The 23116-nt window shown below is 47.3% G+C and overlaps 1 protein-coding gene across 5 annotated transcripts in view; it reads left to right on the forward strand.

Annotated features, from left to right (window-relative positions):
- AGAP1 (ArfGAP with GTPase domain, ankyrin repeat and PH domain 1) overlaps positions 1-23116 on the forward strand; it is a 306992-nt gene that overhangs the window by 257755 nt on the left and 26121 nt on the right. For all 5 annotated transcript variants that reach the window (XM_082285201.1, XM_082285204.1, XM_082285202.1 and 2 more), the window contains 3 exons: positions 7357-7511; positions 9430-9520; positions 14889-15111. In XM_082285201.1, the coding sequence (XP_082141327.1) occupies positions 7357-7511; positions 9430-9520; positions 14889-15111 (469 nt within the window). The remainder of the gene's footprint in view (positions 1-7356; positions 7512-9429; positions 9521-14888; positions 15112-23116) is intronic.

Raw genomic sequence — 23116 nt, forward strand, 5'->3', positions numbered from 1 at the left:
ATTATAACTGTAATATTTTTCTTAATGTCACTGTTTTCTGGGCTGTTGATTTTAGTGATTGCCAAGCGGTGGCATTAAATCTCTTGTAAATTTTAAATTGCATGCTATTTCTGTAAACAAGTCCCTCTGTTCACATCCTGATCATTAACCTTTGGTGATTTATATCACCGTCCTTTTTTTTGCACAATTACAGCCCAGGCTGCTGGCGGGGGCCTGGCTCTCCCTGCCAAACAAAGTGTGCACAGGAAACAAAAGTGGGGGTTTATTCCAGCTTGTTAATGCAGCTTTTTTTTTTTTTTTGGAAGTGTAATTTTATTTCATTTCTCAGCCTCGGTGTAAAATTAATGCCTTTCAGAGCTGCTAAACCGGCTGGTTTGATCCTTTTGTTGTCTTTTCAAATATGAAGTGCAAAATACAAAATGACAGAGAGTGACTGTGAGATACTCATAAGTTTTGGGGTTGTCTTTTTTCCACAAAGACACTTTAGTAACTTTTTAATTTTCTATTTGCTGTTTATGCCTCCCAGCCCAATTTTTCCTCTGGTCAGGTATGTTTGTTGGTACAGGTTTAGTCCTCGAGAAGCTTGTGATTTTATACCTACCTGTTAACAAATTGCAGCAGGGGAGCAAATACATGGAATTCCCTTGTGTTTCACAGATCAACATTTTTTTAGGGCATGTCAAATTTGACGAATCTTTGATCTTTCTGCTCAAACTAAGTACTGAGGGCACCTTGGTATAGGAACACAGCCCTGCTGGCCATTGCCCAAAAAGTTTTGAGACACAGCATCAAGATGAAATTCTAAAATCGGGCAAATATATCATTTTTTGGATGTTTTATCCCCCCCCCCCCAAAGGTGGAAGGTTCAATGCTCTCCGTAGCTTTGAGCTGGTACCTTTGTGAGCCTTTGTGTGAGACCTGCAGTGGTGAGGCACCCAAATGGGGAGTTAATGAGCATTGTAAGTATTAAAAACCACATGTTTAGATAATTATGCCTTCAAAAAAGAGAACGATGGTGGGAAATGACAGTCCAGAATAACAAATGTGCTTTGGTCCTTGGCACGCGCTTGCTCAGTTGCGCTTACACCTCTTTACACACCACAAACATTTCCATCAGGTTCAGCCCCGCCTTGAAAAGCTCTCCAGTCATTTTTAACGCCCTCCTGTTGGTTTTAGGTGTTCTGTGCCTGCTCCCAGGCGGGCTGAGCTCAGCTGGAGCTGCAGGAAGGTGCAGCCCAGGTGCTGCAGTTGTGCTGTGGGTGGGTGATGATCCCCAGGGTGGGGGGGACTCTGTGCTTGAGTGTCCCCATCAGAGGGGCTGCTCTGTCCTGGCTGTTTGACAGCAAAAATAATGTTATGGGTGGGATTTTCACCAGGTGTGGGATCCCAGCTGAAGGACTCAGCCTTCTGAGGGTGTTACAGAATCATTGAGGTTGGAAAAACTCTCCCAGGCCATCGAGTCCAAGCTGTGACCGATGCCCACCTTGTCACCCAGCCCAGAGCACTGAGTGCCACCTCCAGGCCTGCCTTGGACACCTCCAGGGATGGGGACTCCACTCCAATGCCTGAGCACCCTTTCCATGGAGAAATTCCTCCTGATGTCCACCCTGAGCCTCCCCTGGGACAGCTTGAGGCCGTTTCCTTTTGTCCTGTCCCTGTTCCCTGGGAGCAGAGCCCGACCCCCACCTTGCCACAAAATTGCAGAGTTGTCTCCTCCATCAGTTCTGTCTCATTACAAGAAACCTTGCTTTGATTCATTTTAGAGTTTGCCTAAACTCTCATTTTCAGATTTTGGGGGTTTTCCACAGGGAGCCACTGACAAATGAGGAAGTCCCACGTGCTCCCCCTATTGCAGGCAGCCAGGCTTTAAGCCATCCTTTGGTTCTTTAGGGGGAAAAATATGTAGTAGCAGTGAGATATGCTTAAAACAAACCCCACTCTGGTTTTAAGAGTCACTTGTACCTGTTATCATAGCAGTGTTACTAAAACACACACTTCTTTCTCCTATACCAGCAGATTTAAGGCCTGGTTGGATGGGGCTTGGAGCAACCTGGGATAGTGGAAGGTATCCCATGGCAGGGGGTGGGACTGGATGATCTTTTAGATCCCTTCCAACCCAAACCATTCTGTGATTCTATGATTTTGCAGCACAGCAGGATTATATTTAAGGAATTAAATGTCTGTGCTCTTCATGCTTAAAGATACTAAATCCTGATTTTTTTCCCCTCCTCACGGTTACATGTGAGATTTTAAACAGTGCTGGGCTGGATTTGCTGGGCACTGAGGGAAAACTTTATGGTTTGGATACTCAAGAAGCCCCAAGCTACCTCTGGTTCCAAGGTGATGCTGTTGCTGCCGTGGTGCTGTGCCCGTGCAGGAAGTTACACCCTGTCTGTCTAAACTGAATTTTTAAAAAATTTTTTAACTTGTGTTGTCTCGGCACCCAAATAAAACATCGAGTCCATGTGGCAGAGGGGTTCTTCAGCTTTCTACCACCACTCAGATAAATGGGATATAAAACTCTTCCAGTGGAACACAGCCTTTACCAAGAGCTGTGGGCAAGCGATAGCAGAGCTCCGTTGTCCTGATAGGGTTGATTTTCAGAACTAATTAGATTTAGACACTGGGTTTGGAAAGGGGAGAGAAGTATTAGCATAGCCATGCCCAGTGGGACATGGCACAAATATTTCCTTAATTGAGGCTGCTAATAAACATCCTCATCTGCCGAGTGACGGGGGTGGTTCACACGGAGCGGCGAAAGGTGACGAGACCTAACGTTGCGTGGGGCGTAAATAACACGTTGTAAACAAATTGTGTGTTGTCAACATCTCCTGTCGCTTCCCAGGGCACCCCAGCAGCTCTCCCTTCTCCTCCTTTGGAAAGGATGAGGGGTTATGGTGCTTGAGCAGAAGAGATTTTCAGGAGAGGGAGGAGGAGGCGATGGAAAAGGAGCTTAAATAGGGCTCGGTGTTACTTGAGGCAGGCTTGGCTGGGATTCAGGCTGTAACCTCAGCTCTTGAAGGTGCTTCAGGAGTGTTTGAAATGGGCCCTCGAGGGTGTTTTTGGTGCTGCACTTGACTTCTTGTTCCTGGGAAGTGTTTCCTGTGTGAGTGGCACCACCCACCAGGTGTGCATGATGAGTTACTGTTAATTAGCAGCAGCACCAGCATCCTCTGCTATCAGACAAATATAAATGCACAGCCTGGTTGGCTTGGGAGCCAGAAGATCCAGTCTTATTCCTGGTTCTGGTAAAATATTCGTGAATGCCTGTGAGAAATGCCTTAATATTTATTTGTTTAAAAGCCATCTTTTAGGATGGGTGGGATTCCTGCATGGCAGGAAGAAGCCCTTGCCTCCCACTGACTTTCCGTGCTGAAAAGTTGGACCAGGTGATCCTCGAGGTCCCTTCCAACCTGATCTTTTAGGATTTTGTGACTTTGAACTGTGCCCATCACTGGTGCAAGGTGTCCCTGGTTATTTATGCAGTTCTTAATATTGGGAGTAAAATAGGTGAGGAGTGGAAATTGGGACCGAGCTGATTGGTGCACATTATTTCAAACCTCTCCTGAGGGATACCAGGGGGTGTGACTGCTTCTGGACATGTGCTTTCCTTACATTTCAGTGGACTGAACTGAGTTCTCTGGAACAAGTTAAGGCCTAATTGTATCCTGTGGTAATTTTCAGGCTGGTTTTCTAAAGCTGGTCTCAGTCCCACATCACAAACACATTGGGTAGGGGAAGGCAGTGAGGCCATGCCTGAATGTTTGTTTTTTCTTCCCCAACCCATTGCTCCTCAGGGACACCTTCCACTGTCCCAGGTTGCTCCAAGCCCCAATGTCCAGCCTGGCCTTGGGCACTGCCAGGGATCCAGGGGCGGCCACAGCTTCCCTGGGCACCCTAAAATTCACTGATTCCATGCCCGCTTCCACTAAAAGAAAAAATCTCTTGTGCTTTGCCTTCCATATCACAATCTCACAGTTTGGGCTCATTTCCCATCCCAGCCACCCCTTCCCTCTTCAAAAAAAAAAAAGAAAATAAAAAAGGCAAAACAAACAACAACATTTTTAGACATCTCCTGTTGATAATAACTTCCAAATGGAAGTTGCTGGCAGCTGGTTCTTCACACTTTAACCCTTCCTCTGCTGCCTCTCCAGGAAATAATTGATGACTGATTGGCCCATTAACCTTTTTTTCTTAAAAAAAAAAAAGTTTGACAGCCTGGACTTGTGTAATGAGGAGGGATTCCTGGTGAAATCAGGCTGATGGCTGAGTTGCTTGCCCCTGAGGATGCAAAATTAGCCCCATGGGACCTCGTCTGCATAGAAACTGGACACAATTAGTGTAATATCCGGTGTTATTAATGTAGTTTGGAGTAATTGGGCAGGTTGATTTCGACAGGTTGATGGTGCTAAAATACTATTATAGTGGACCTTTCCATGAATAACTGTTAAACATGGAAAACTGTTTAATAAAATTTTGTGATTGGGCTCACAGGGATTTAAATAGCACAACCTATAATTTGACTGAAGAGTGAAAGTGAACAATTTCATCCTCCCTCCTGGATTTTCCTGTTCCCACTTGCTGTGCTTAAGGACGTACAGGAATGGGTTTGTTCCTTGTCTTCTGAAGGAATTGCCCTGGGGGGTGACGTGGAGCAGGCACTGCTGCTTTGTTTCACAGCTGAGCTTGGGGCAAAAACAGTCTTGGTGTGTTTAGGCAGAAAAAATTAGGGAAGATGTCTTCAACCAGCACAGCTTTTTGGGGACTAAATCTGAAGCTTCAGTGGATATAGAATCATGGAATTATTGAAGTTGGAAAAGACCTCCAAGATCATTGAGCCCAGCAGTTAATCCAGCGCTGCCGCGTTCCCCACTAACCCACGTCCCCAAGTGCCACATCCACATGGCTTTGAATTCCCTCCAGGCATGGGCACTCCACCACAACCTGGGCAGCCCCTTCCAAGGCCTGACCACCCTTTCCATGAAGAAATTCCCCCTGGTATCCCCCCTGAGCCTCCCCTGACCCAGCCTGAGGCCGTTCCCTCTCCTCCTGTCCCTGTTCCTGGGAGCAGAGCCCGATTTCCCCCCTGGCTGCCCCCTCCTGTCAGGGACTTGTGCAGAGCCACAAGGTCCCCCCTGAGCCTCCTTTGCTCCAGCCTGAGCCCCTTTCCAGCTCCCTCAGCCGCTCCTGGGGCTCCAGCCCCTTCCCCAGCTCCGTTTTCTTCTTTGGACCTCAAAATGTCCTTCCAGCCCAGCCTGAAGACATGCTGCAGCTCTCCTGGGCTCATTTCTCCTGGGCAAACCAGCTCCGTGTGTGTGATCAGCATTATTAAAGACGAGATCAGAGGGTTCAGTGGTGCTGCAGAGACCTTACCAGTGTTGTCCTACAGTGCACAGGGCTGAGTGTTAACTTCATTTATTGTGGAGTAGTTCCTCTTAGATCTTCCTCATAAACCCCTGAAAGCTCTGCTTGATAAACGAGGCTTTTCCCATGATTTATTCATGGCATTTTGGGTAATGCCTCTACCTGTTTGTTTGGAACACAGTGTTGCTCTAATGGAACAGTTGTAGCTGTGCAGTTGCATCATTCATCTTTGACCCGAGGGAATGCCATGGAGCTGTGTCAGAGCAGGGTGAGATTGAATCTCAGGGAAAGGTTCTTCCCCCAGAGGGTGCTGGGCACTGCCCAGGCTCCCCAGGGAATGGGCACGGCCCCGAGGCTGCCAGAGCTCCAGGAGCGTTTGGACAGCGCTGCCAGGGATGCCCAGGGTGGGACTGGTGGGGGGTCTGTGCAGGGCCTGGGGTTGGATTCCATGATTCCTGTGGGACCCCTTCCACCTCTGGATATTCCATGATTTCTTCTCCCACTTAGCCCATGCACTGTTTTTCAGTAAAACTGCTGCCTCAGCTGCCTTCCTGCACCTGAAAATAACCTTCAGCTCCGTGTTTATCCCCACCTCAAGGTGCCAAGTCACCTCCTGATATTTTTGAGGCATCCTTACAGCACTGGCCTTGCTGACATGGAGCTTCTCCAAGAAAACCCCTTGTTCCACAGCTTGGGAGCACAACTGCCAGTGGGCAGCAGTGCTGTCTTTAAATCTGGTGCTGGATTTGTCCCTGGTCTCTGCATGTTTATGGATGATGAGGGAACACAGCAGTGTCATGGCTCTGAATATATAATAAGTCATTATGGGACAAAATGCTCTTTCTGAAGCTCATTATGGCTGATGTTCACCAGAATTTTGTGCTCTATTATTCTTTTTCTTTCATGCTCTGTGCCAGCCCTTCCCAATTGCACTTACTCTGTTTCAGCTTCCTTGATTTTTTTAATTTGGCATTGGTGTCCCATGTGTAGGTGGGCTGTGTGTCCATTTATTTCAGTTCTGCTGGTATTTCCATGTGCTGCTCCTCTGGCCTGAATACTTGTCCTTATCCTCCAGTAGCCCTCAGGATATTTCACTGACCCTCTCTCCTGGCTTCTCAGATCATTTTCTCATCTCCCATGTCGGACGTGGATGTTGAATAGGTTGAACTGATTTTAATCCTGTATTATAGCCCAGTAATTATTATTATTATTATTATTATTATCATTATCATCCCAGTATTCATGCTGCAGAGGAGAAAATGTACACATCTGCTGTAATATATCTGTGCTTGTAAAAACTGCTTGAAAGAAGCGGGTAAATTGTTACACTTTCTGTATTGTCAGCTCTTTATGGTCCATTCATCTTTTATTTTGTGGCACCCTTTGATTTTTACATTATGTAGCTTTTAGCTCCTCAGGTTTAAATCTAAATGATGCTTGCTGGCTATTTTATGTTTGATTAAGGTACAGACTCGATTCCAAACTCACAAACACAGGAACTGAGCATTTACCCAAACCAGTGCTTTGTCTGGATAGCATTTAGAGAGAAAAAGCAGTGGATCCTGGTTGTTTCCTGCTGCACTGTGCAGGGCAGGATCCAGCCTCAAACCTCATGTTCAGACCTGCATTTGCAGGATTTGCACAATCCCAGAATGGTTTGGGTTGGAAGGGACCTTCAAGATTATCCAATTCCACCCCCTGCCATGGGCAGGAGCACCTTCCACTGTCCCAGGTTGCTCCAAGCCCCGTCCAGCCTGGCCTTGGGCACTGCCAGGGATGCAGGGGCAGCCACAGCTGCTCTGGGCACCCTGTGCCAGGGCCTCAGCACCCTCACAGGGAGAATTTTTCCCCAATATTTCATCTAAATCTATCCTCCTTCAGCTTAAACCCGTCATGTAGCAGAAGTTCTCATCAACCAAGGTTGTCTCAGCTACTTTTCACTATCCTTAATCTTTTCTTCCAATTGCTCTTTGGTTTTTTTTTTTTTCCCAGAACAAGAAGAAAACTTTGAGTTTATCATTGTCTCTCTCACGGGCCAGACTTGGCACTTCGAAGCAACCACCTACGAAGAGAGGGACGCGTGGGTCCAAGCCATAGAGAGCCAGATCCTGGCCAGTTTACAGTCCTGTGAGAGCAGCAAGAACAAGGTATGGTGCACAGGGCAATACTGACAATTAGCCATGGGTTAGCTCATCATTAAGATGGCAGCAAATTCTGAATTTCAAGCCCGTACTCCTCGAGGTGTGCGTGTGTGTGTTACCCCCACAGCTGGGCAGGCTTGGAGCTTTCTGAGGGGAGCACACGGCCTAGGAGGAGCAGCTTTCCCCCCCTTGGAGTGCTTTCCTTTGATGACAGAAGGAATTTGCTCGCCCTTCCTATCAAAATAAGTGTTTAAAGTCTGAGATGCCTTCAGCCAATGCTTGTTTTTGGGAGAACTTCTGCGTCTTGAGTGCAGCTGTCTGTAAGCACTTCACAGGAGAGAGCAGGGTGCTCTGTGGTGCCTGAGGGAGAAGAATGGCCACTAGTTGTCCAGAACTGTAGACCCCATAATATTACCCATCTAACAGTTGTCTTTCATGATTTTATATGGCAAGGAAGAGACTCCTAGTTTTAAATGAATGCCTGCTTTTGTTGCCCTGAGGTGCCAGGGTAGATCAAACACCACTAATTACCATCATCATACCACAATTTACTTCCCATTTGGTGTTAAAAAATGGGTTTATTTCCAAGATATATTCCTGAGGTGGAGGAAAATCCCAGTTTACATGTTTCTTGCTTTGCATGGGTTCACACATCCTGATGGGTGTGTGTCATCAGAGCACAGAAGGGGAAGTTTGTGCATGAGCACCCACATAAAAATATCAATGCAGAAGGATAAAGTGATGCCTTAAGAGGCCTCCTAGACACAGAGACTGGACAGGAGTAAGGGAATAAAAGAGGTATTTATTTGAAAGGCCTTCAAAGGCACACCCTGGGGGCCAGAGGCTGCTGCCAAGATGGACCCCAAGATGGACAACAGGTCATGAGCTCTTCACACTTTTATAAGTTTGGTTCATTTGCATAGCAGGGTTAATTCTCCAATTAAAGCTTCAGTTAATGATGTCATTTTCCCAAGCTTGCCCCCCCTTTAGAAGCTTTTGGTTTATACTTTTGGGCCTAGGACAGTCTGAGTGTCCTTGGAGAGCAGGCCTGGAGAGGCTTTGTTATGTCTGCCTGGCATGAGAGAGCAGAAGTGAACAAGCTACAGGAAACTTCAGAGTTACGCACCAGGCAGTGCAGGATGTGAAAAATGGAAAAGTTAAAACCTAAGGCATCATTTCCCCCCCCTCTGACTCTTCCAGAGTGGCTGGGCAATGGCTCAGGGAGGTTTTTCACTCCAGGTTCCCAAAGCATGTTAGAAGAACTGGCTGGAACAGCAAAGGGCAGCTGGCTGGACAGGTGTCCCATGGAAGTTGCATCTCCACGTGGATATCCACAAGTCCTGCTTAAATCCCTTCTCCATCCCTTGGTGCAGGCAACAGTTTGCTCCTCAGGGAACCCTCAAGGCAGTTTCGGGTAGAGCTGAAGTGCTGGTGCATCAGGAGAGTCTCCCCAAGCAGAGGTCATGGGCAGGTCACCATGGAGAGCATTTAAACAGGAGCCACCAGGTGAAACCTGACCTTTGCATGATAAAAAGGTTCCAGCCGCTTCTGCAAAGCGTCCCTTAGTCTTCATTAGCACAAGCACGCACGTCGATAAAAGAAATTGATCTTGCAAAATGATATTCTTATCTCATTTATCTCGAGAAGCAAACCTGCAGTGTGGCTGCTGCTTTTGGGGAGGGCAGGGTTCATCCTCAGACTTGATTCCCCTCTGTTAGAATCCGGGCTGGAGACCCCACAAGTCTTGGAGATGCCAAAAGATCCCTGTTCCTTGAGAGGCAAATCAAGACTTGAGGTTCCTTGACCATGTTCGTTCGACCTTGGTCTGAGCTTTGGGGTTTGCCATTCATTCAGCTGCCAGTTGTGTCATTTAGGTTTTTTGGGTTCTTCCTCACTGCTCATTCGTGTCTTTAAATCCCCACAGTCCCGCCTGACGAGTCAGAACGAGGCCATGGCCCTGCAGTCCATCAGGAACATCAGAGGCAATTCCCACTGCGTGGACTGTGAGGCTCAGAGTAAGTACAGCCACCTGACTTCGGCTCTGACCTCTTCTCCTCTGCCAGGGCTTGGGGGAACACCCAGCTCCGGCCTCCCTGGTGTTACATCCCCTCTGTTGCTGGCACATTTCTGCTCCATTAAGGAGTTTGCTTAACCAAATCTTAATTTATGCTCAATATCTGCCACATCAACGCATCCTCATTTTTTCCCCTCGTTGTTTCACGTTGAATGTCAGCATTTCTGTGCTGAAGGAAAGAAGTTTGCTGTTTGACATCAGTTCCTTCCATTTCCCACCTGTTTTGCGAGGTGAGGGCACATGTGCCATGGTAATGTTTTCAAAGAAGTAGAGCTTCATTGCTGGCTTTTCCTTTGGTTTTTTAGGCCTGCTTGGCAGAAGAAACCAAAGTCATTGCTCATTATATCTGGATGCTAGAAAACTGATTTTGGATTTTTTTTTTTTCCTTCCCCTTTGTGTTTCTTTCCCTTTTTTTTTTATTTTTTTTATATTTTTTAAAACATTTACTTAGTGTTCAGAAGAGTGTTCTCGGGAATACTTTGAGCTGTGCTTCACCTCACTAACCCCGACTGAGGCCATTATTCTGGTGCTCTTTAGTTCCAGGGGTTTGCAACAAAGCCACAAAAAGGAAGTTCTCTTGCTCTAAAGCAATTAGTTGGAGGAGCTGAAGGACCGAGAACTTGTGCATTTTTATTTCTTTGATATTTGGAAGTCAGAACTTTCCTTGCGATTTTTGCACATGCTTAAAATGGAAAAAAACATTCACTTCTTTTTCTTAGGTGTGATTTTTACTTTTGAAGATTGGCCGCTTAGGATTTTGACTCCTGGTCTAAGCCATTCTGACACCCCAGGGTAAAAAGAACATCTGTACACAAGTGCAGGTGCTTTTGCACCAACAGTTTGGTCTCTGTGTTCCTCTCCATGTAATTCAGCACGTGCTAAACACGGGAAGAGGTTGGTTTGGGTGGCATTTTAGCACCTGGAGCCCAAAGCGAGTCTTATTTATTAGTGTGCTTTCATAGTGACCTGGCAGTCGTTGAGATTTCCCCCAGAGCTTTGATGTGGCTCAGGAGAAAGGCAGGTGGGGTGGTGTGCTGTGTGTGAGGAGGAGGGGGTCTGGGAGTGACCTGCATGGATATTCAGCTCATTTGAAGTGCTCACTGCTGCCTCTGAGCAGCCCATGGTGGGAGTGGTGCCAAGTCCTGCTCCGCTCTGTCTGTGCAGCTGTGGGGGGCATTTTCCCAGCCTTGCTAACTAGATATATATATATATATTTATAAAATACACAAATATATATTATACTTTCATATATATGTATTTATGGGAGGTTATCATATATATCTATAAGGTGCAATCCCTTCAGTGCAGACCCCTTCCACACCCACAGCATCCCTCTGATCCACCTCAGCTCTGCCCAGACTCCACGCTATCCCCAAGGCTCGTGTTTCTCTCCCCAGCCATGCATATATCCCAGGATTTATGGAGCCAGGCGAGATGTTTAATCAGGAAAATGGTTGTGCAAGAAAGCAGCACTTCTTTTTTGTTGGTTTTTTTGCTTTTTTGGGTTTTTTTCCCCCCCCAACCGATCTGGTTTTCAGCCAGATTGTTCATGGGTCAAGCTGGCCCCCCGTGCGTGGTGCCAGCAGCAGGGATGTGCCAGGAGCATGTTGCTGGGAGAGGGCAGAGTGGGACAGCCCACTTTGGCAATGCTCTGTCGCATAGCTTTTGCAGGGGGATGATTTTGGAATCTCAGCTGGACTTGTTTGTGTTCTCCAGAGATGATTTATGCCCTCTCTGACTCCTCTCGCTGTTTGACCTTCCTGATTTTAAGGCCACCTTTGGATAAACCTGAGATATTTCCAAAGCAATGCATCTTAAAACATACACACACACACGAGGTGAACCTCAGCCTGCTGCTTTTTCTGCAGGGCTTTGCTTTATTCCCTTGCCTCCCTTCCTGCCTTGCCTGGGCAGGTCCCTACCCCCAGAGCACTTAACATCACAAACCCCAGCACCCCGTAGAGCTCTCACATCGTTTGCATCTCCAGAGAGGCAGATGTTGGGAGCACGGGAGTACGAGATGTTGCCATCCCTCAGCTCTGTTCAAGAGCCATCAATCTTCCACTTCAGAAGTCTCGTTCTTCCTCTTTCTGGAGCTCTTTGCCTTTTGAGCACTTGGTGCAGCACTCTGTTTCACGGGGGTGTTCTGCCTTGTTGGATGTTAACCCAGCAGCTGTGGGCTGCCAGCATCCTGGCCTTTTGGCAGCCTCCAACTGAAGTTGTTCAGTATTCTCCTTTTAACATGCCCATCCCAGAGCAAGAGATGAGGCAAAGTGCTCCTTAGGAGCTGGAGTTTGTGCCCAAGATCTGATTTCATGTTTCAGAAGGAAACTGATGTTGCCTTTTCCCAAAGCAGCGGAGTCCCGGGGCTGATTTCGTCTGGAGAAGCCACCCAAGGTGATCCAATTGCGTAGGCAAACCCAGCTGAATTCCTGGATTTTGGCTCTACCAGAGGATAGATATGAGTCACCTCTTCCAAGATATCCAGAGACCATGGAAAAGCAGGTCTTTGCTGTTGCAGAAGAAAACAGGGAGGGTTTAAAAACATGGATTCTCGTCATGAGTTTTCCAATCCAGGAATCTGATCACTTAACCCTGGTGTATTTTGTATTTGAGAACCAAACCCTGAGGTAATAATTTGGGCAATCTTGTCCTACCCATCACAAAATTCAATTTTTCATGCAGAATAGAGTAAAAACCCTCTCAAAGAATAAGAGAGTTGCAAACTTCTCTCTCTCTTCTGCTGCAGCTTGAGATGCCTTCACCCTACCTCTTCTTTCCCTGGCTCTTCTGCTCCTCCTTCCAGCAGTTCCCTCTGCTCAGCCCAGGGATATCTTACACCTGCTGACCTCAGGAGGGTTTAGCCTTTCATCAGTCTCCTCAGATCCAAAGGGATGAAGGAGACAGTGGGGAGGGGTTATTCTCCTAAGAGAGTTCTCACCTCCAAATGTTGAAGCTGATTGAGGTGCAAGTCAGAGTGGAGAAGAGGTTTTCAGGGAAGGAGTGAGCCAGGCGTTTTTGAGAATATGGACAGCTGAAAAGTGTGATCTGAGTAGATTCAGTGGTGCTAAAAAAGCTCATTTTTTGTTTGACCAGTTTTAAGTAAAGCACCTTTAGCTGCACTGAGTGGGCTTTTTCTTCCTTTTACCATCAAACCTTGATATCCATGCCTGCCACTTGCCTTGTGAGCGTCCTCCAATTCAGAATTACTCTCACCATCAACAGGAAAAGGGAGCTGGGTTTGTATCATCTCCTTAAAAGGAAAACAAAACCCAACCTTGAGTAGTTACAGCTTTCTAACCACGTGTGGTATGAATTGGTGATAATAATTTTCATTTCTATAACAAGTTCAGCCCTTGCCTTTCCTCATTTGCCACCTTCCCACTCAGCTGCGTGTTGTCAGATTGTTGAGATTGACAATAATACCTTGGTAAAATTCCATGGAACTTCCTGGTTGTTATTTTGGGGGACTCCTTCAGTGCTGGCAACTGGAAGGACCCTTCCAACCCAAACAATTCTGTGATGCTCTGAAGAGGGTGAATATTTAAAGAATTTATTCAGTGCCAGATGCACTACATGTAGACTTCAAGTAGAGAGGTGTTTGGGAGGGAGGTCATGTCTTTAACACCAGTTGTGTCAGAATAATTGGAATAATGTAAGTTGGTATTTCATTCTCTTGCTTCATTGTGAGTTCATGCCTCTTAGAACTCATTGCACTTTGGATTTTTGTGAGGATAACCCTGGCCTTTGCAGGTCAGGAGTTTCATTCCGAGTCACAGTTTGCAAATTTCACATTATTACTTGCTGTGTTTCAAGTTTATACCAACAAATTGCTGCTTGGGGGGGCGGTTTTAGTGTGTTTCAGATACACCACTGGCAAAACAACAGCGGAGGTTGTATAATAATAATAATAATAATAATAATAATAATCTGAAGAATTGTGGAATTAAAGGAGTTTGTTGTAGTTGTTGTACCAAAAGCTTGGAAAGCATGGCAGGGGTTTTGTCTCACCTTGTTTTTTGGAGGTCTGAAATGCTGTATATGTATAATGTAGGTGTTACATTAGGCGTGATATAAGAATATGTACGGACAGGAACTTCTAAACAACAGCTGTGGTTTTTTGCTCAAGTGGAATAAGATGGGAGATTTTTGTTCTGGGGGACATTTTTAGATTTCTAAGGATTGACTGAAAAATGTCAGTCAGTGCCTTCAGTGAAACGTGGGACTTCACCATTAATATTGTCAGCTTTCCTCTCCTATTTTTTGTCCAAACATGACATGGCAAAGAACTAGGAAATGTTTTGTTTCCACATATTTTGGCTGCCAAAACCAGCTTTTCAGCTGTGGGTTACGAGACGAGTCTTTGGATGAAATTTTCCGGAACAGAAGGAAACACTGGAAATTCATTTTCTGTCAACTCCAAATTTTATTTAGATAGGAGTAAGACTTGCCTGCCCTCTTAATTAATCCCCGTTTTCCTGCTTGGTATTTGGGGTAGTTCTTTGGGATGCACAGAGTAAGGCATGAAGAAAAGATCTGACAGCAGGGGGGGAGAAAAAAGCCAACAACAATTCCTCTCATGTGTCTTCAGTTGCATTTGTTAAGGTGAATGTTTGTTGGAGAGAGGGCAGTCCATACAAATCGAGATTTAAATTACACAGGAAGAAGAGTTACACGTGGCAAAAGAGTTCTGAACCACGCTGGGAAATGGAATTTCCCATCTTGTGTCAGGTTTGCCCCAGTTCTTACCCTTCGTGGGGTTGTTTTTGGGTGGGTGGAATCCTCCTGGCTCGTGCCCTGGAACTGGGGCTGTTCCAGGTGGGACAGTTCCATCTTGGTGTTTATCCCTCTGATTCTGGAGATGGAAGAAGAGTCAGATGTAAGAGCCACACGTAGCTGGTGCTGCAGGTGGCTGTTGAGGGAGTAGATGTAGTGAGCAGGAGATCATTGTTTCTGGTCTCTACATTTTTTTCTCCCTTTCAAGCGGCTGCGAGCAGCTCTGGATTCCCAAGGAGGGGCCTTCTCCACTTCATCATCCTTTACCCATCTCTGTGGTTACATTTCCTTGGTTTCTCCTCTCCCCTCTGATTCATAGGGGTTTTTTGGCTGGAGGTGGGGTAACACACCTTCTGAGACACCACCTTTTATTTTTTTTTACCCCTGAGGGTATCTCCACTGACCCCGGGAGACCTCCCAGCTGCGCTTTAGGACAAGACACCCCCGGAGCCAAAACCTTCAAGCACAGCCACCAGCAGGAAAGTTCCCTTGGGTGTTGCCTTATCCTAATTGCTGTGTCCCTTGTCCTGCAGACCCCGACTGGGCCAGCCTGAACCTGGGAGCCCTCATCTGCATCGAATGCTCAGGGATCCACCGCAACCTCGGCACGCACCTGTCCCGGGTGCGCTCGCTGGACCTGGACGATTGGCCCATAGAGCTCATCAAGGTGATGTCAGCCATTGGCAACGAGCTGGCCAACAGTGTGTGGGAGGAGAACAGCCAAGGCCACGTGAAGCCTTCCTCAGACTCCACCAGGTGCGTTTGCTCACTCTGTCTGTGACACTGCCGCTTTTAACTCCTCCCTCGCGCCGTGCCTTGTGGGAAAATCATTATTTATATCCTCCCTGCGTGCCCAGGAAGAACATGTGTCAAAGTGGGGGGTAGCAAAAGTTGAGTGACCTCGTTATTTTCTGGCTCTTGTGAAGGTTTCCTCCGCAGCTCTGCAGTTTTTCTGTTCAGTGGGAGATGGAAACCTCCCGCCTGCTTCTTCCTCCATCTAAATTATCCTGTCATGTGCTCCTTTGTCTCGGTGGGCCACAAAGTTCCTGCCTCTTGGACTAACAGTTTGTCATTAATAATGTTCCTTCAGAGGTTCAGGCTCGCTTGGGAATTGGTACCTGGCTGTCAGGTCTTTGGTTCTGCTCGGGGATGTTCAAAGTCCCGCACGCCGTGGGCTTGATTACTTTTTGTGTGTGTGATTTATGTGAAACCATGAGCTGCTGGGGGGGGTGGGGGTGTTTCCTTTGAGAACAGCATTCTGCCTGCCTCTCATAGCTCCACACAGTGAAAATCTTCCTGTGATGTGCTGTCCTACCTAAAACTAAGGGGGGTTTTATGCTTAATTAATCTGATCTGTGTCAAAGACAGACGTTTTGAGAATACTTTTTCCAGTTAGGGATCAGGTGGAAAGATCACTACACCTGGGCCACCTCCTGCAGTGGAGGGGTGGGTTTGTGCTGTTGTGTGTAATAAAGTCAACTGTTTCTCATTGCATTATTTCGTTAGCCCTGAAAAATGAATTTGTGGTGCCACCTTTGGTTCATCTTCGAGAATGAAGCCACGACATTAATCAGGCTACTTAGATGAATGGCTGTGCATTTAAACGTGCTCAGGGAGACCCAAAGAGAGGGTTTTTTCAGGCAGAAATGGGATGTCTGCTCTGTGTGTTTGTATTATTAGACAGGCAGCACGATGATTTCATCAGGCAGATTGAAATGAACTCTCAGTCACCAGTATCGCTTTAATCCAGAGATTTTCTGTTCTTGCACAAATCTGTGTTGCTGTTTACTGCTGAGGTGAGATGGAGCAATACCTCAGTCCTAAACACCTGAGAGGAAAAGGCTTGCACTCAATTGGAATTCTATTTTAAAAAAGAAAAATCACATTATTTTAGTAGTCAGATAATAAACACCATGAAAAATCTAAAATCCACGTGACTGTGATGAAAAGAGCACCATCCATTTCAATTAAATCATTCATTTGGGATTGAATTTTTACTTCTAGAAAATCAACTTTGTTCTCTTAGTATTTCACGCTCAGGGCTTATTTTAATTCTCCCCCTTTGTTTCAGTGCATCTTCATGGTTATCTTCAGCTGATTCTGATTGTCACTGATACCACTGCACTTTCTTTCCTGTGCTGCAACATTTTTGGACAAAAGGATTCATTTTATAAATAGGATTTTCTAGCTCTGTGTCCAGGTTCACGCTTACGTGATCGAAGAGGTGCTAGAAAAAGTAGAATTAGGATGATGTGAAAATTTTCCCACAAAGCAATTGCAATCTTGCTTTGCTGCTCCCATTCCTCTGCTCTTTGCAGCAGGGACTGAAATGTGATTTTTCACGTAAATACCAGAAAGTTCTGCTTTTCCAAAGTGAGTGGCTCCTTTTGTGCTTCACTTTGGTCTCTGCCAGCATCACAATCCTTCTGTCCAAGATGTGGTGAGAAAATAGATTCAAGTTCTTCAGGTAGAGGCTCTGCTTTCCACATTCTCACTGCTGTTTGGAGTTTTGCATGAGGAATTCTATTGGATGAAGCTAAACTGGACCTGAAAGGAGGGTTAAACAAACCTCCCTTTTGTTGTTGTTGAGGGACTGAAGGGGGAAGAGGCAACTCCCAGAGAGCTGGAGAGGAGCTTTGGACAAGGGCATGGAGTGCCAGGACAAGGGGAATGGCTTCCCACTGCCAGAGGGCAGGGTTAGATGGGATCTTGGGAAGGAATTGTTCCCTGGGAGGGTGGGGAGGGTCTGGCACAGGGTGCCCAGAGCAGCTGGGGCTGCCCCTGGATCTCTGGAAGTGTTCCAGGCCAGGTTGGATGGGGCTTGGAGCAGCCTGGGACAGTGGAAGGTGTCCCTGCTTGTGGTGGAACTGGATGGGCTTTAAGGTCTCTTCCAACCCAAACAATTCTGGGAATCTGATTCTGTGATGGGGCCATAATAGACACTTTTAGAGGGGATCAGGTGGGTTTTACCTCTTCATGTTGTGTCTCTCTATTGGAGATGAAGCCATCAGTGGAGGCCCAGAGATTTCTAGGGACACAAAAAAAACCAGGCATGAGCTGCTCCACTAATACTGAACTGTTGGGCTGGGAGGCTCGAGGAGTGTTCACAGGCTGGGCTAAAAAGGAACCTGAAAGTCTTGATGTGGCTTTCAAAGCAGTCCCTTCACCTTGGGAGAGGTTGGCACTGATCACTGTGTGGTTGCAGGGGCATCCCGTGTGTTTCTGTGGAGTAGAGGGAAGGGTGGAGGGATCCATGGAGATGCTGTTTTGCAGGAGGAATTGCCAAAAGGCCGCTCTAGGTCATGGCATAATTAAAGAGTCTTACCCAGGAAAATGTCACCAGTATTTCTGAGAACAGAGCTGTGCCAGGCTGTGAGTACAGCTTCCATTCTGTAATTCTGCACACTCAAAAACAAGTTATTACCAAATTCAACACCTCATCATGGCTTGCAGCTACCTCCTGAGGGACAGCTCCAATCTCTGCTCCCTGTGCCCAGGGACAGGACCCAGGGAATGCCATGGAGCTGTGCCAGGGCAGGGTGAGGTTGGATCTCAGGGAAAGGCTCTTCCCCCAGAGGGTGCCGGGCACTGCCCAGGCTCCCCAGGGAATGGGCACGGCCCCGAGGCTGCCAGAGCCCAAGGAACATTTGAACAAGGTTCTCAGGGATGCCCAGGGTGGGATTGGTGGGGTGTCTGTGCAGGGCCAGCGGCTGGACTCACTGATCCCTGTGGGATCCCTTCCAGCTCGGGATATTCTGTGATTAAACCACATTAAATACTTCTGTCCTTTTCTAGTCTGCTTAAATGCACTTCAAACTCTTCATCCAAGCAAATCACGGGGAAACATAAACCTGGACACTTATCTTGAAGGCCAGAAAGGTTCTGAGATCAGAGGGTGTGTAAAATTCAAAGCCTGGCAGCTTTTTAGCAAAGGGCATTGTCCTTCCTGCATTGATCAGGGATATGTTGCACAGGTATATCCTCTCATATTAATACATTCCAGGTCATGTCAAGCAACCTGGCCTAGTGGAAGATGTCCCATGGCATGGGGTGGAATGAGGATGGGCTTTAAGGCCCCTTCCAACCCAAACCATCCTGGGACGCTTCAGGCAGATCTCCAGGTCGTTCTGTGCCGCTGTAAATCAAAAGCAACACTCAGGACGGCCTCTGGCACTGAAGGTTTTGGGAAGCAGAGGTGTGGTGTGATCCCCAAGGAAGCAGCACAAGGCAAGGCTGAGGGTGTTGCTGTGATTTTGGGGAGGAAGGAGGAATAAACACCAGCTCCGGTGAGCACAAAAAGTTGGGGAAGCGGCAGAAAACCCAAGCACAGGCAAACACTTGAGTGGAAAGGGAACAGGGACCAGCTGGCCCTGAGCTGTGGTGTCCGTGGGTCCCTGATTAGGTCAGCTCTGGAAAGCTGGTAATTGGTTCCAGCAATTACCAGCAGCCCCGAGAACGCCGCTCAAACTTCGGGAGGCCTGTGACAAATTGAAGCTGACTGCTGGTGAAGGAGTATCGACTTCCCATTCCTAAACAGGGGGATCATTAGTCAAGAAAAGCATCTTTTAATTACTCGCAGGAAGGAAAAAAAAGAAGAAGAGGGGAAAAAAGGAGAAAGATCTTTCGGTATGGATCCTGCAACAACCGCCAGGTTTTTGTTCCAAGTGTATTCAATATTAAATTTATTGTCCTGGAGGGGAGGGGGCGGGTGGGGGGAGCTTGCCTACGGTCCCTCCTTGGGTAATGCGGGTTTAATTTGGAGTGAGAAGTCAAATTAGAGTAAATCAATGTTGCAACAATTAACTGGGGCTGGGGATGGGATCAGGATTTTCCCTCTAATTGCTATTGATACTGTTTAAGCACGCTCTCACAACGCTGCTTTGGAGTGCTGCGGCACTGGAGGAGGAGCCCTGTGGGGCTGAGCTGCTCCATGGAGGAATGTTGGAGATGTGGGGAAGCCAGCTTGGGAATTCTTTGCCTTTTGCACTGGTTTGTCCATCCCCTACCAGACAATGAGCTTTTTTCTGCACACACCTCACACGTTTTGCTTTGTCCTCACACCCGCGTGGCTTCTGGTTTGCAGACTTGTTTGCCACCGTCGACTTCCCAAGGTGGTGTTGGCCTTTTCCAAAGGAGACAAGCTGCCCCATCCCTCTGCCCACTCCAGGAGATGGTTATCTGCTCCCTCACCCACTTTTCCTGAGCTGCCAAGGTCTCCATCCCTGTCTCCCTGGGAGTGCTGGGATGGATGTGCCACCTCCACCGGCTGGACGTTGCAGGGCAAGCTGAGGGAAGGCAGGGTCATATCCAGGCACCATCCCGGCCATGTTTCTTGTGCTACTCCAGCCATGCCAAATATCTGCATTAGCCACAGACAGACAGGGCTCCACCATTTCAGCATCCTTTTGAGAATATTCCTGAACACGTGGAATGTCCAACTCCATTAAAACTGGTTTTGAAGTGAGGGATGAGTGGGTTGCAGAAGCTCAGGCACAGCTTTAAGCTCTTTAACTGGGGCTTGGAGCGTGAGCAGCAGTTGTGCTCAGGTCTGTTTGCTCAGCAGTCTCCCTGTTCATTCTGGCTACCAGAGGTTACAGGAAAATCCAACACTGGCTGAGCGGCCTCGAGCTGGGAGCCAGCAGTGGGAACTGACTCTCACCTTTCAAGGGAACACCCAGTTGGATCCTTGCTCGCTAATGAACTCAATTTAATGGTGTCAGGAACAACATGATGCAGCTCCACTGTCGTGAGCTGAGTTTTACAGTCCTGCACCAAAGCCTGGCTTGTGCTGTTCCGAGGAGAGCGGCCGTGATGCCGAGCTGGTCACTGGGGAGTGACTCGGATGAAAAATATTACACCATGCCTTCCATGAAAATATTCATCCATGCCTCCTTCTCTCTGTAAAAATAATTAATCCTTCATCACAGATAAAGGGCGAGCCCGGGGAAACGGAGTACTTCAGATCCCGCTCCCGCATGCTGGATCTGGTGGGGCTGCTGTGTTCCACGTCTCCCTCATCCCTTGCTCCTTTTGGCCATCATTTTGCTGTTGTGGTGCTGCTGGTGCCGGATTCCTGGCACAAGGAGCAGCGTTAGGAATGGGGCCTGGGGGAGCACGGGTACCTCTGTATCCACCATGATCAGCTCCGGTTCCGTAGCGGATCTTGGCCTGATGAGGTCAGTGTTTTGTGCCTTTTCAGTGCTCCTCCACGCCTGACACCTTTCCCATTCCAGGGCTGGGGGAAGGGGGTTTTGAAAAATAAATTAAAAAAAAAAAAAAGAAAGAAAGAAAGAAAGAAAAAAAAAAATTTATTGTGAAGGGCTGACCAGAACCCATCTGCAGTTGGGTGGCATCTGCTCCCCACATGTCACTTCCCTCATTAACAAGCAATTGAATTAATTAAATGCTACTCAGAACACGCATAACAAGCTACCGGCAGTGTCCAAATTAGCACTGATAATCAAGGATGATTTCCTTTATTATCCTGCTAAGTGGTGTGCAGGCTCTGATCTCCCTGTCTGCCCTCATCTATTTACATACCCCCAGCTTCTGCCTTTAGAAGCTGAGGTTATCTTACCTAGTTAATTTGCCACGATCACCAAGCATGGCGGATTGATATTCCTGCCTCTGCTGAAGCAAACCCCCTCCTTTCTCCCCCTTTTCCTTCCTCCCCAAGCCTGGTCCTTTGTATCTCAAGCTCACTGATAAATTAAAAGCCACCCCTGTGGTCTCTCAAGTGAGTAATAGAGGCAGAAATTTCATTTTGCAACTGGCTGATTTAATGATCCAAAGGGTAATTAATGGCCTGATTATCTTAATGTTAAATATGTCCGGCAGCAATTACTGTGACCTCCCGCTTGTCAAGGTCCAGGCTATGCTCTTCTTTCAATTAAGTTCTCTGGGGCTTAATGGTATGAATAAACTCCTCTGATTCTATCATTCCGGACTCTGAGATTTAAGCGAGCTGGGGGCTCGTTTGGAGTTTTAATCAGCCCGTCTTCTACTTGAGCGATCAGAGTTAACAATTATAACAAGGACAGTTTAACTTTCTTTCTTTCTTCCCCCCCCCCCACCTCCCCTTTCCACTTCTTTATGTGTATTTTTTTTATTATTATTATTATTTTGTTGTTGTTGTTTCTGAAGCGCTCGGAGGGCATTTTGTTGGCGGCAGCGGCGGCTTTGCCGGGCCAGTCTCTCCCGATATAAATTATCATGTGAATGCCGCTGTTTTTCCATTTGACAGGCTTAATTAATTGGCAGGAGCGGCCGAAAATGACAGTGCCACTAATTGCAACTCCAAGCCCATCTCTGTCACGGCGGCACGCTTGTCAGCGGGCATGCCCCGCTCCTCGCCGCGGCCGGACTCTGTTGACGTTTCCCATTCCGGTTTTCACATCTCGTCGGGGAACGTGATGGGATGTGATAGCCCAAGATGTGCCTTTGGCTTCTGCAGGCAGGCAGTCCGTGTGCAAGAATGACATTTGCTGCCAATAAAGTTTAGACAGCTGGGCTGCTGCCGGCCCAGCAGCTGCTCGGGGACCGTAGGTTTGACTTTAGGTTTGGCTTAAGGTTTCCAGCTTGGACTTTGGGAAGGGATCAGTGAAGACTCGCTCCTGTTCTTCCTGGTGGCTGAAGTGCACCGAGCAGCACGGCTCCCAGCGAGCTGGAGTTCTATTAGCTCAGTTTTGGACAGCAGATATTTCATGAAGATAATGAGGAAAATGGATAAATTATTAGTTACGGCGGCATCGCGTTCTCAAACGCAGACATAAATAAAGAGGCTGATTCGCTGCTGCCAGTAAACTCCAGGAGACAGCTGTAGGAGTGAACCCTTCGTGTGCCTCCACGTTGGGTTGGTTTGCAGTTAAATTCAAACAAAAAAATAAAATTGCCACTCGCCAGTGGCTTCCAGGAAGTGCATCTGACAGGAGCAGCTACCTGAGGCAAGTGGAGTGTCAGCTTGGGTGGCTGCTGGTCAGACTTCAGCCTTTTGGATTCCTTGGAAGCTCAGATATACTCCAGAGATGAAAGGTAGCAGTAGTAGTAGCAGTAATACTCTGTTTCATTGTCCTTGCAGCTGCTTGGCAGCCCTTGTCACCCAGGAGCTGATCCGGTAAAACACCGGTGCCTGTACGGCAGCCCGGGAGATGCCTGCATGATTAAAAATCAAAACAAAACAACCACAACACCCTCGACCCCGCTTGTCCAAGTTAATGAGTGCTTTAGATGAAATGCTGCCCGGCTCAGCTGCACCTTTCTTGTGTGCAAAGCTGCCTCTGATAAAAGCTCAAACACTCGGCAAACAGGAGCCTGGTTGGCAATAATTATTACAATTGTTATTTTCCTCGTCGGTGGTGAAAGAGAAACCTGCAAAGGAAGTGCTTCTGTCTCCTTCTACAGATTATTAAAGTGTTTATTAAAAAGCAGAGGTGTAAAAGCTGCAGTGCTGTTCTTCTTCTCAATCTAAACAGCATCAGTGCCACTTCACTGAATCCTTGGCAGTGTCCAAGGCCAGGCTGGACGGGGCTTGGAGCAACCTGGAATGGTGGAAGGTGTCCCTGGCCATGGCAGGGGGTGGAATGGGATGGGCTTTAAGGTCACACACAAACCCAGAGCATCCCATGATTCTGTGATTCTCTCATGAGCAGTGGGCCAGAGGCAATGGCCAAGCTCTGAACACTGGAGCTGAGTAGAAGGGAAGGGCCTTGAAGGAGCTTTGCTTTCAAACAAGAGCAAGAGAAAGGCAACAGTCCCTATTTTA

The sequence above is a fragment of the Coloeus monedula genome (assembly GCF_965178545.1).
Source record: "Coloeus monedula genome assembly, chromosome: 7".
In the NCBI taxonomy this organism is placed as follows: Eukaryota; Metazoa; Chordata; class Aves; order Passeriformes; family Corvidae; genus Coloeus; species Coloeus monedula.